This window comes from Oryza sativa, chromosome 12 (genome assembly GCF_034140825.1).
Source record: "Oryza sativa Japonica Group chromosome 12, ASM3414082v1".
Taxonomy (NCBI): domain Eukaryota; kingdom Viridiplantae; phylum Streptophyta; class Magnoliopsida; order Poales; family Poaceae; genus Oryza; species Oryza sativa.
Window position 1 is genome coordinate 4,818,882 of NC_089046.1, and position 14,104 is coordinate 4,832,985.

Here is a 14,104-nt window from a genome sequence, read left to right on the forward strand (position 1 = left end):
AGATATGGAGGGAGTTCCGGATAAAGAAAGACAACCAGAGTTCTACATGGAAACAACCAGGACTACTCGGATTGTATCCATATTGACTTCCCTAGTTCTACTTGGACAAGGGGATACCTATGGGTATAAATACGAGGCCCCCTAGGAGGGGACCCAAGAGAATCGACAGACGATCGACACGATCAACACGGTCACCACGATCGAGACCCACCACAATCAACAACCACCACAATATACGAAACAACAGAAGTCACAACATACAAGCCAACAAACGCCAAGACACGCCGCCGGATATCGATTTCAGGGATAAGCATGGCTATTCCCCTACGGTGTCTCCGGATACCGTCAGGAGAAACGAAAGCGCTATCTCTGATCTCGCCGGACACGGATTCGAGGAGGAAGGCTACCCTGTTGTCGACTATGAGTCAGACCTTCAAACCGCCATGTCGACAACAGTTAGACAGGCTACCCCACATATTGTATTGGTGTGATTATGGTGAATAAAAGCAACTCCGGCTCCAGCTAACAGGATGTAGGGTTATTACCTGACAGCTCAGGAGCCCGAACCTGTATAAAAATCCTCGTCTCCGTCTATTTTACCTCAGTCTCGCATATATCCTAGCACCGACGATCCCCATACTATGCAAATACCAGAATTGCGACATCAAACGTCAACAGAAACGTCGTGCTTATTGTAAGTGGCATGATTCTCATTCTCATACTACTAACAATTGCAATGTGTTTCAACGACAGGTTCAATCGGCCATAGAGGAAGGACGATTGAAATTTACTGAGGGTTCTAAGAAGAAGCTAGATCATGATCTTTTTCCTGTGAATACTATTGACTTCAATGATAAAAAGGTGTTGATTCGGCCGGAGCAAGCCGTATTTACCAATGGGAAAGAAGTAGTAGTTGGAGAGCCTAGACACAAGATGGTTGTGTCAAAGAATACAGAAGTTAGTGATTGGAAGGAAAATAAGGGTGAGGCTTCAAACTCTAGAACACCGTGAAAGCCAAAGGTGTCTTTTGATATGGTTTTGAACAAGTATGAGAAGAAAGAGTGCCGAACAATATCCTAATAAAGGAAAAAGACCAAGATCTCCTCCTAGCGAGAGATTTGGTCCATCACCAAGACCATTGGAGCCACCTTTTCCATACAATCCTCAACTCATGCCATGGGGGCCTTGTCCAATGCCGCCGCCAGGTTTTTCTTTTTCTTACTTCATGCCATGGGGGGCACTGCCGCCGATGTATGGTCATATGCAACCAATGCAAATTCATCAAGGCTTGGAAGAGAAGGAGTTCAGCACATCAGCGGTTGTCTGTTGACGGTCGTTATAGACCAATTTCGACCGTCAATATAACCATAATAAAAGAGGATTAGCTATGCTTATAAAGCATATTTGCTTTAGAATAATATAGTTCCACTTGTACTAGGAGAATAATTTGTTGCAGGGATTGAGCAAATAAAATAATGAAGAAATGAGGAAAACTCACTTCTAAGTAAACTAAAGGATAATGAGGGCCCACATGTCAGGTGTAACCGTCCGGAAATCACCTTAACGGCCATAACCGACAATGGGACCCACCTGTCAGCCACACTGCCAAAGCTGGAGGCCTGCTGGGCCGGCCCAGGTTCGGCCGAACCCTAGTGGTGACGGATTAGCTTGGCCCTTCACGTGGACGTCCAGGATGCACTCTCAATGACGGTTAAGGGGTAGGAAGGTTATTTCCCCTTCTCTACAACCGTCATACCGACCCTATAAAAGGAGGAGCTCATTTCACTCTCAACACACTTAAGCAAGCTCAAGATTCCTCTTCATACTTTATTTTAGTAGTTTTAGTGCTAAGTGGAGTAGAATAGAATAGTACTCGGAGCCCTCGGAGTCTTCGGAAGAGTTTCGGTATGGCTCTAGTAGCTTTTCTATTCTCTTCTACAATACTTTCGAAATTAATGAAATAATCTTCTTCTTATATTCTCGGTACTATTCTTAGTATGAGTACCGCTCTTACTTTACATTTGTGTCGATATAATTGTGTGGGTAGTCTACCAGAGAATCTGACGCTCCTGTATCCAGCTGACAAAAAAAAATTCAGCCGGCAGTGGTGTAGCAACCCCCCCTCCCAAAAAAAAGGGGGAAGGTTTAGCCCAAAGGAATTTGTCAACAGAGAAATAGCCGTCTGTTTATAAATTATGAGAGTAGCTACATGATAGTGGGGACACCTTAAGATCCACTGCACTTAGGTGGCCCTGTTTAGATCCCATCCCAAAACTTTACACCCTGTCACATCGAACGTTTACCTGCAGGCTAAAAGATAACTAATTACATAGATTGTGGCTAATTTGCTACACGAATCTTTTAAGCCTAATTGCTCCATGATTTGACAATGTGGTGCTACCGTAAACATTTGACAATGACGGATTAATTAGGCTTAATAAATTCATCTTGCGGTTTACTGACGGATTCTGTAATTAGTTTTTTTATTAGTGCCTGAACACCCCATACGACACCCTATATAATACCCGATATGACACGCGAAAACTTTACACCCCTGAATCTAAAGGGTGTTGCTAGTTGGCGCGTGCGCACCAGCAGCTCCCGGCGCAAAAAGCCCATTAGCCCTTTTTTTTCTTTTTTTTCGCGATTTGTTTTTTCACTGTTTTTTTTGCGATTTTTTTCGCTTTTTTTTCCTTTTTTTCTGATTACTTTTTTTTAATCTTTAGTACACTTATTTTTTTCCAAATATTTTGGGTGAAAGTTTTTAAATCTTGACTTGAAAATTTTTAAATCTGATTTGAAAGTATTCAAATCTCGAGTTGAAAGTTTTCGAATCTGAGTTGAAAGTTTTTGAATCGGAGTCGAAAGTTTTCAAATCTCGAGTTGAAAGTTTTTAAATCTGAGTCGAAAGTTTTCATATTTTTTCAAATCTTAACTTAAAATTTTTCAAATCTGTACTTGAATGTTTTCAAATCTCAAGTTGAAAGTTTTCGAATCTCAAGTTGAAAGTTTTGAAATCTGGGTTGAAAGTTTTCAAAATTTGTCTTACACATTTAAAATTCGAGTTAAAAAATTTCAAATTAAGTTGAAAGTTTTTAAAATTTGACTTCAAAAGTTTTCAAATCTAACCTGAAAGTTTTCAATCTGTTAGTAGAAAAAAAATCTTCCAAAAAAAAGAAATCTTATCTTAATTAATTATCGTCATTATCTACTAATAACTTAGTTAGTTAGGCTAACCTTTCCGGAATCGCTCGCCACCAACGCGTACACGCGCGTTAGCTTTTCCGGAATCTAAACACCCCCTTACATTCAAAAGAAAAGTCATAATGAGCGATTGATCGCTGGCGGCGATCGTTTTTTTCTTTTTTTTTTCTTTTCCTCTTTTATTAAGTTTATACACCTAAAGTTTACACATCTAAAGTTTATCCACCTAAAGTTTGTAGAGCGAATGTTTATAAGTCAAAAGTTTATATACCCAATTCAAATTTGAATTTGAATTCAAATATTTTTTATATGTAATATTTCTATACATCTCAAGTTTATACACCTAAAGTTTATAGACCCAAAGTTTATAAGTGTCGACGTTTGATGTCGCAATTATGGTATTTGCATAGTATGGGGATCGTCGGTGCTAGGATATATGCGAGACTGAGGTAAAAGAGATGGAGACGAGGATTTTTATACAGGTTCGGGCCCCTGAGGTGTCAGGTAATAACCCTACATCCTGTTGGCCGGAACCGGAGTTGCTTTTATTCACCATAATAACACCAGTACAATATGTGGGTAGCCTATCTAACTGTTGTTGACATGTCGGTCTGAAGGTCTGACTCGTAGTCGACAACAGGGTAGCCTTGCTCCTCGAATCCGTGTCCGGCGAGATCAGAGATAGCGCTTTCGTCTCTCCTTATGGTATCCAGAGACACCGTAGGGGAATAGCCATGCCTATCCCTGAAATCGATATCCGGCGGCATGTCTTGGCGTATGTTGGCTTTTATTGGCTTCTGTTGTTCCGTATATTGTGGTGGTTGTTGATTGAGGTGGGTCTCGATCGTGGTGATCGTGTTGATCGTGTCGATCGTCTGTCGATTGTCTTGTGTCCCCACTCCTCCTAGGGGGTCTTGTATTTATACCCATAGGTGTCCCCTTGTCCAAGTAGAACTAGGGAAACCAATATGGATACAGTCCAAATAGTCCTTGTCATTTCCATGTAGAACTCTGGTTGTCTTTCCTTATCCGGAACTCCCTCCATATCTGAAGTCGGTTTCCGTGTAGGACATGGTATGTGGTGGGTCCTACCGAGATGTAGTAGACTACTATTAGGTATGTGGTATCCATAACCCTGACAGTAGTCCCCGACTTCAATGCAAATGAACGAATTCATATTCTCGACCGCTGACCATGGAGTAACTGTTATCGAGCTCAAGTGACCGTTCTCGGTGAGTTCAGAGATAACGTTAGACTTCTTTTGTCAGCCTCGTGCGAGCACCGAAAGGGTTTGTCTAAGTCAATCTCCGATGTCAACCAAGGAAGTACAGAGCAGACGACTAAGTCTCCCGTCTTGCTGTAATCGAGAATTTGGATTGAAGTCAAGAAATTCTATCTCGGCTGGTACACCATCTCTTCACTCCATGTTCCTTGTCGAGATCCAGCAACTGTTCTCGAGCGATCGAGAAGGCGTAGAGTCTGCGACGGAGCCTTGTCAACATTGGTCGTACTCGCCTTAGTCGATCTTGGTGTAGAACCAAAGAGACATGGAGTCTTCCGCAATGTCGAATAGAATTTTCCCTAAATCAATGCTCAGAAAAGAATATCAAATAGAACTAGCCCCTGAGCGAACGCTCAAAGGGTGACAATGTTATAATATGTATGGTAAATTGAAAATGAATTAAATTTACCGACCAATGTTTTGTGTATGAGCGTCTTCTCTCTTACCGACTTCGATCAGTCAGTTTGTAGAGTCATACACTCTCCCTAGCCCCCAGCCTTGTCGTCGGAGAATCGTTCTTGGAGGATAAGGCTCTTGGACCCTTGACCTGCCTTAGTTGAACAAGCATTGATCCTAGCCCCCAGCCGTGAAGTTGGAAAGCTCAATTTCCGATTACACGGCTTGGTTAATACGCACGGCGAGAACTCTTACATGACCAGATCTTACATGGTCTTTTGTCTCTACAGGATCCGACAAGGCCTTATTGGCTCTGGGCGTCCCCAGCCGAAGATCCCTTAGGTTCCTCGGAGGCCTTGTCAAGACGGCGTAAAGGGACAGTAGGATAGGTTTCAACGCTAGGTGTCGTCGTGGCAAGGGATCTCTGGGTAAAACACTTGGCGATATTGTGTACCTGCTATCAACTTTGTTGAAATAGAGGTAGTAGGAGAGTCGCTACATCGCTGGTCGAGGACCAGGCAGTAGTCGTAACTCGACCACTTAAAGTGGAAGTAGTGGGAGAAACGCTACATCGCTGGTCGAGGACCAGGCAGTAGTCGTAACTCGACCACTTAAAGTGAAAGTAGTGGGAGAAACGCTACATCGCTGGTCGAGGACCAGGCAGTAGTCGTAACTCGACCACTTAAAGTGGAAGTAGTAGGAGAGACGCTACATCGCTGGTCGAGGACGAGGCAGTAGTCGTAACTCGACCACTAGAAGCAAATGTATGAGAGATCACTATGATCAACTGGTTGAGAACCGGTGAGTAGGTGTCCCTCGATCATTTGGAGTCGTGGTACGAGGGCCGCTACGCTGCCGGTCGAAGACCAGTCGTAGCTGTTCCTCAACCATCTGAAGCCATGGTGCGAGGACCGCTACGCTGCCGTAGTCGTACCTCGACCATCTGAAGTTAAGGTGCGAGAGATTGCTACGTACTGGTGCGAGAACCAGTGAGCGAGCAGAATTATCTCTCGAACACCAATGGAAGCTACGGTGCGAGAGATTGCTACGTACTGGGGCGAGAACCAGTGAGCGAGCAGAATTATCTCTTGAACACCGATGGAAGCTGCGGTGCGAGAGATTGCTACGTACTGGCGCGAGAACCAGTGAGCGAGCAGAATTATCTCTCGAACACCGATAGAAGCTGCGGTGCGAGAGATTGCTACGTACTGGCGCGAGAACCAGTGAGCGAGCAGAATTATCTCTCGAACACCGATGGAAGCTGCGGTGCGAGAGATTGCTACGTACTGGCGCGAGAACCAGTGAGCGAGCAGAATTATCTCTCGAACACCGATGGAAGCGCTAGAGTTGGTTTATTGCAAGTGTATCTCATGTGGTCAGCATGACTCACGTACCCAACTTATAGCATATCCGGATGTCCGTTCGCAATCATGTCGGGTGATCAAGCCGACGATGTTCGCGAGGAATTATCCATTAACAACCTTTTCTTGAGTAGTCCAGCCATGGCCGGTGCTATGAGATAGGTCATTGGTCTTTGTTGGTAGGTTGGGTGCGATAACTCCGCATTTGTCGAGAATGTTCTCGATAATGGAGTGTACTCGACCATAACCTAATCGAGTGCTCAATTGTTCCTGAAAAATATTTTCTAGAAGGCAAAATATATAGCAGAGAATATCGAGTATGTACTCAAAAAACTGCATGGATCTTCTAGCATTATCAGGATATAACGAGCAGATGTAATTATCAGGCATTATGTAAACCGTAAACAAGCATGATTTATATAGAAGAAAACAGAGTGAGCCCCAGCGTTATACCGTAGTTGGCCTATCGTCGAAAGTACTCGCACAACGGATATTGTATAAAAGACATGCTCTAGGTAAACATAATAAATTGTAGATCTGACAATGCTGTATGATCTGAATAGGTATGATAAATTGCATATCAAATATTGCGTACCTGTGTAGATATATGCCGGATGTATCTACGAAATTAGTAGATCAATTTGAAAAACCAATCTACCAATTACCTTATTGCATACTCGTTCGACATCATATGATCTGACATCTTTTGGTATGCCACGTATCTTGAGGCTTGGGTGATCTCGATAGACCAAGTTGTCAATGACGATGATGGTTCCGATCTCGTCGGAAGGCATGCTCCGATCGGGTTAGATCTCCACAGCCGAAGTCGTCGAGTAGCTTGTTGTCGAAGAATCCATCTTTTGAACCCATCTCGTCGAATTCCTAGAGCACCAAAATACCCCTACCTGGCGCGCCACTGTCGACGTTTGATGTCGCAATTATGGTATTTGCATAGTATGGGGATCGTCGGTACTAGGATATATGCGAGACTGAGGTAAAAGAGATGGAGACAAGGATTTTTATACAGGTTCGGGACCCTGAGTTGTCAGGTAATAACCCTACATCCTGTTGGCCGGAGCCGGAGTTGCTTTTATTCACCATAATAACACCAGTACAATATGTGGGTAACCTATCTAACTGTTGTCGACATGTCGGTCTGAAGGTCTGACTCGTAGTCGACAACAAGGTAGTCTTGCTCCTCGAATCCGTGTCCGGTGAGATCAGAGATAGCGCTTTCGTCTCTCCTGACGGTATCCGGAGACACCGTAGGGGAATAGCCATGCCTATCCCTGAAGTCGATATCCGGCGGCGTGTCTTGGCGTATGTTGGCTTGTATTGGCTTCTGTTGTTCCGTATATTGTGGTGGTTGTTGATTGAGGTGGGTCTCGATCGTGGTGATCGTGTTGATCGTGTCGATCATGTTGATCGTGTCGATCGTCTGTCGATTGTCTTGTGTCCCCACTCCTCCTAGGGGGTCTTGTATTTATACCCATATGTGTCCCCTTATCCAAGTAGAACTAGGGAAACCAATATGAATACAGTCCGAATAGTCCTTGTCGTTTCCATGTAGAACTCTGGTTGTCTTTCCTTATCCGGAACTCCCTCCATATCTGAAGTCGGTTTCCGTGTAGGACATGGTATGTGGTGGGTCCTGCCGAGATGTAGTCGACTACTATTAGGTATGTGGTATCCATAACCCTGACAATAAGTCAAAAGTTTTTATACCCGATTCAAATTTGAATTTGAATTATATCCGATTCAAATTTGAATTTGAATTCAAATATTTTTTATATATAGTATTTCTATACATATAAAGTTTATACACCTAAAGTTTGTAGACCCAAAGTTTATAAGTTAAAAGTTTACATACCCGATTCAAATTTGAATTTGATTTCAAATATTAGTTTATAGACCCATAGTTTATAAGTCAAAAGTTTACATACCTGTTTTTCAAATTTGAATTTGAATTCAAATTTTTTTTTATATATAATATTTCTATACATAAATTTCTCTAACTTTGTTTTTTTATTTTTTTAAAATTTATGGTGTAGTAGGAAGAGAAGATGGGGAGGAGGGGGGAGCACGCCTAATGGGCTCCGTCCCCCTACTCCCCCTCTCTCTCTCCCCTCTTCCTCCCCTTCTTCTCTTCTTGCTACAGTAAACCACAAATTTTTTTTAAAAAAAACAAAAAGTTAGAAAAATTTATGTATAGAAATACTATATATAAAAAATTTGAATTCAAATTCAAATTTGAATCGGGTATGTAAACTTTTGACTTAATAAACTTTGGGTCTATAAACTTTAGGTGTATAAACTTTAGATGTATATAAATACTATATATAGAAAATATTTGAATTCAAATTCAAATTTGAATCGGGTATGTAAACTTTTGACTTATAAACTTTGGATCTATAAACTTTAGGTGTATAAACTTTAGATGTATAGAAATACTATATATAGAAAATATTTGAATTTAAATACAAATTTGAATCGGGTATATAAACTTTTGACTTATAAACTTTAGGTCTATAAACTTTAGGTGTATAAACTTTAAATGTATATAAATATTATATATAGAAAATATTTGAATTCAAATTCAAATTTAAATCGGATATATAAACTTTTGACTTGTATACTTTTGGTCTCTAAACTTTAAATGTGTAAACTTGAGATGCATAAATTTATTAAAATAGGAAAGTAATATGGTGCTAAAAAAGAAAACCAGGTGGAGGGAGGGGAGGGGGGCACCCGATCCCTATCCCATGGGCTGGGCGATTGATCGCCCATTAGAGGTTTCGGGAGGGGAGAGTGTATAGGGGGATGGGGATCGATCGATCGCCTATTAGCTTATTAGCTGTCCCCCCAATACATTGCCTACGCCGTGCCAAGTGCCAAACAGGGAAAGGAGACAATATTTTTATTTTTCAATTATTATATTAATTATAATAATAATCCCCGCAAAAAAAAATCATAAAGACTTGTCTCTTCGTATCGAATATCGATTCCTACCCGGACTCTTTATTTACCTTTCCCCAATTCTCACAAACTGAATGCCACCAAAATCGAATCGCTACAAACCCTATCCACTGCCGCTGGACTCGTCGCCGTGATTCACCTCGTGCCGCCGCTCGCGCAGCGCCGCCCCGCCCCGCCCCGCCCCGCCCCGGCGTAGTAGGAGATGAAGCGGCGAAAAATCGCCAAATCGACAGCAAGCCGGGGGAGCAGGTCCGGTGTGAAATCCCCAAATCCACGGAGCAGAGCAGCGAATCCGAGCCGGACCGGCGGCTTCTTTTCTGATGAACTCCGATTGGGCAGATGGACTTGTTACCACGGGGAGGAGGAGGAGGAGAAGCCATGGCTGCCACCGGCCGACAAATCATCCGAGTCCATAAGGGAGTACGTCGCCGAGGCGGCGCGCCGGCTACCCCTCGAGGAGATGCCGGAGCTCCTCCACTGCGTCGGCGCGGTCGGATACTGCTTTGGCCTCGCCGACCCCGTCACCAACATCATCCTCAACGCCGTCGCCCACCTCGCCGCCGGCGGAGCGGAGGACCTGCCGCCGCCGCCCAAGAAGAGGACACGCAGGACGTACAGCCGTGGCTGGGGGTACATCTCATTGAACTCCTTCTGTGGCCTCCTCGCGTTCATGAAGGTGTAATTCCGCTACCTCACGGACAGCCAGGCCAGGCATTACCTCTACCTCGCCTCCTACGACCTTCTCCTCGCCATCGAGCTCGTCCACCATGACCGCCGCCGCTGTCTTCCCCGACCATCCTTGCTTCCCGACGATGGCAGGATGAAGATCGCACTCAGGATCGCCGCCGTCCAAGCAGACCACCCCGCGCCGGATAAACTGGTGCAGACCATGACAGCGCAGTACCCGTCTCATTTGCTCTCTCCTATCATGGACAAGCTGCGGGGATCGGAGCTGCTCACCACCCATGACGTCCGGGCCATCATGGACCTACTTCTTGCACGCCAGTGCCTGCCTGCCAACATGGACTTCTTGTGCTGCCCAAATGGCGATGCTTGTGCTCATCGAGCCACCAACCATGGCACCCTGCAGGTTGCCACCTGCATTGGGGGAGGTGCTTTTGCTCGAATCTCGACCGAAATCGTAACCCCAGATCACATCCGACCTCAGCAACTCCAATACATCTCCAACCTGACATTTGATGATAGCTCAGCCATGGAGATGAAGCTTTCCAAGTGCAGTAGTGGTGGTTGTCAACTGGACTATGATTTTTCCTCGCCATGCGAGTACATACTGTCCCTGAAAATGTGCCTCCTTGATGCCATCCATGGCTTCTACATCCGGGCACTCGCCGTGCTGCCCACGGGTGACGACTCCATGCGCCTTGGCCGCCTTCTCCGTGCCCTCCTTGTGTCCGGACACTGCTATGGCCCCTTGGATCCTGTGTCAAACATAATCCTGAATGCTGTCTTGTATGATGCCGCATACCCTCCGCAACCACACGAAGGTGATGGCAAGGCTGAGTTACCACATGATATCTTTGACACCCGCGCCATGCGGGACATGGCGTCCTGTTCCCTCGATGGCCTCGTTGCCCTCCTCTGCACCATCACCACCACCACCACTGGCACCCCGCTCTCAAAGCATGAGGCTGTGGAGTACCTTTGGTCCTGGCAGTGTGACCTCACCGAGAAGCTGCAGCAGACCGTGATGGCAAAGAACCCCTACGCCGCTGCAGCCATGGCTTCCAAGCACCCACAGCACACCATGCTCGGCGCGCTGCTCGTGTCCTTCTCCAGCGAGAAGCTCGACCGCCTGCGCTACTTTCTGAGATCCATTAGTGATGGCTCTGGGTGTGTTATCTCCGGTGATGATTGGGAGCAGCTAAACAAAATGATCAAAACACAGCTAACCACAATTATCACGACAAGAGAAGTGCTACCATTCAATCCACAAGCCTTGTCAGCATCATTGAGAGTGTCAGCCTATGTGAACTCGCATAGTTTTGCTCGCAGCAAGCTGGAAGAGTTGCTACTGAGATATTCTAGGCAACATCCCTGGGTAAATTCAGAGTAGAAACTTATTTTGATTGATTGTTGGACCTGCTTCTCTTCAAGTGTGCTAAAATTCCATCCACCCTCTTGTGTTTGTTATTGCAGGAACCAAGGTATAAGCTTGATCTCATCTGCGGAGTAGAGGAACCCAGATCAGCCCGATGTGGATGCTACCATGCTAACTTCTTGGCAAGCGCCCATGGCAGTGTGCTCAAGTTCAATGGTGAGACAACCGTAGCACAAACCACTGTGCGCAGACTCTTCTTCGCTGAATTCTGGGACTCACAACCTGGTCGATTTTATGAATCACATGCAAAACCCATGTGCTGCCCTGTTCAAGATAGTAGCCCTTGTTTTGGTGAGTCACTGAACCCTTGTTGTGATGTTCCTACTCATTTTATTTCCGTCAAGTAGTAGACACACTGTGGCATGTGATTGCAATTTTCATGCATGTTAATGCCCTGGATTGGTGTAATATATTTATTGTTTTGCCTTATGTCTTGGCTTTGTTGTGAACAGGTCGTTGTATCTTCTGTGGTGAAGCAAGCACGATTGTGCATCCACCATGTGCAGCTAGAAGTCATCTTGATGATGATGATTATGCCCCCATCCTTGACTATGATGTCCAGGCCGCCATTCGTATGTATGTTTCTGTTTCACCTATTTGTATCTATGGTTCTGTTATCCAAGCTTAGCAAAAACGGGGCCTGTTAAGAGTCCAACATCACTTATTGATCATGAAAGGGGATCAAAACAGAAACAAGGGCTTGTTTTTGTTTCACCCATTCGTATCTACCGTTCTTGTCAAACTTAAAAAAAATTTGTTTTGGACAAAGAGTTTAAAGAAAAAATCACAATCAACTAAGAATCCAGATTGGAAGTCACAATCTGTAAATAGGACTGTAGATACAATGAGTGTGTTCTCAGGGATGTGGGGATTATTAATGAAACACCAATGAACATGGGAGATTGTTTGAGGAAAAGAGGTGTGATAAATACCGGGTTATGGCTTTGTGGCTGACGAGGAATGATTTAGTATTTTGATAATGTGTTGGTGTCATCTCCATTGCAGGTGGTTTCCAAAAGCCAAATCAGGTAAGAGGAAGAACTAAGGAAAAGGCTAAAGGAAGCTGGTAGTGTGGATGATATACCTGATGCTATATAGTTATATAGGGGTCGACCTATGTTTTGTTTCAGAAGTTTGGTTAGATGGAGTCCGCTTAGATGGTTTTGAAACTTATGAACTCTTTTGAGGTGTAATCAGGGGATGTTGCTAACTTGGGGGAAGCTGGCTTATGAGTCTCTTAGGCTTTCTCAACTTGTTGTCAATTATGTTGGAATTCAGGTGGATGATATACCTGATGCTATATAGTTATATAGGGGTCGACCTGTATTTTGTTTCAGAAGTTCGGTTAGATGAAGTCTTCTTAGATGGTTTTGAACTTATGAACTCTTTTAAGGTCTAATCAGGGGACGTTGCTAACTTTTGGGGAAGCTCAATGCTTATGAGTCTCTCAGGCTTTCTCAACTTGTCAATTATGTTGGAATTCAGGTGGTTTTCCTTCTGATTATAACTGAATGAAAGTCACAAAGGATGTTTAATGTTTGTTAAGATTTTACTATCTCTTTGGTTTGTTGGTTCGGATCCAGATCCTCCGACATTACGGAGTAATGTCACAGTGTGACATTCCTTCCATCCGGCACGTTCATTCTAAAGCAACGGCTGTGGATTATTTAGTCTATAATAAATAAAATTAATCAGCAGATTATTTCTTAAATAGCCCTGCAATTGCTAGTGGTGAGAGCGGGAGATAATTTCTGTTTACTCCTCTGTTGGTGCCAAAATAATCCCTCCATCTTCGTTACCATTAACCCACTGACAAAAGTGTCGTACTTATAAGAAAACAGATTGATTATAGACTGAGGATTGCATCGTCTCCTCATAGTTCTGATGATGGAGGATGGTACCGTACAAATGAGAATGATGCACATCATTCTTCACTTCCTCAACGGCCCGATATTGTGCCAATTGCAGCATCTAACTAACAGGTAAGTAAAACCTAAATATCGTATTGTGCTAAGTTGTCCGCTTATTCTCTTATGATTTATTAGTGATTGTTGCCTCCTGTAAAAATGCACCATCTAGTCTTTCATATGTCAATCTCTTTCTCTCTAACTCTACCCTCTTCACTTTTGTTCTAGTAATATGCCCATACTAACGCTACAGCGATAGTTAGTACTGCGAATTGAACAATCAAATGCTTAAAGATTTGTAATACATTAATCATCTAAAAATAATTTCATATTCCTGTAAATTCTCGTACATGTAGTAACATGATACAATTTACCAAATCTAGGCTAAACTTTTCAAACAAAATAGTTATTAATCAGCACTTAATGCTACATTACCATTAACATGATCATACATTTATTTTACAATCATCGTTCTGTACAAACATGTATTTCATCACGGGACAAAATATCTTAATGGGAAAATTGCACCAGCGCTACTGGTGAACTTTCATCCGTAGTTCCTAATATTTTCATTGAACTATCATCCATGACAGAGCGCTGATGCCCTTTCAACAATGGGACACTGCAAGCAAGAAAAGCATGAAGATAGTACAATTGGTCATAGCACAAATAGAGCAGGATGACGAAAAATATTTATTTGCTCCGAACCAGAGTGGTGAAAGAAAAGATCTAAGTCATCTATTCGGATCCAACTTATATGTTGCCGAATAGTAAATGCAAGTCATCTAAAAATGATAAATGGTACAATATAAATTTTGCACTCTCTTGGAACAAATTTAATCTGTATGAACAAAAATAA

At 43.4% G+C, this 14,104-nt stretch overlaps 1 protein-coding gene across 1 annotated transcript; it reads left to right on the forward strand.

Moving 5' to 3' along the window:
- The first annotated feature begins 9,291 nt into the window (after positions 1-9,291).
- On the forward strand, positions 9,292-12,883 carry LOC9266606 (uncharacterized). The gene is made up of 4 exons (XM_015762840.3): positions 9,292-11,278; positions 11,377-11,629; positions 11,791-11,914; positions 12,344-12,883. The coding sequence occupies exons 1-4, from the start codon at positions 10,040-10,042 to the stop codon at positions 12,381-12,383; spliced, it is 1,656 nt and encodes a 551-aa protein (XP_015618326.1). The 5' UTR covers positions 9,292-10,039; the 3' UTR covers positions 12,384-12,883.
- The last annotated feature ends 1,221 nt before the right edge of the window (positions 12,884-14,104 follow it).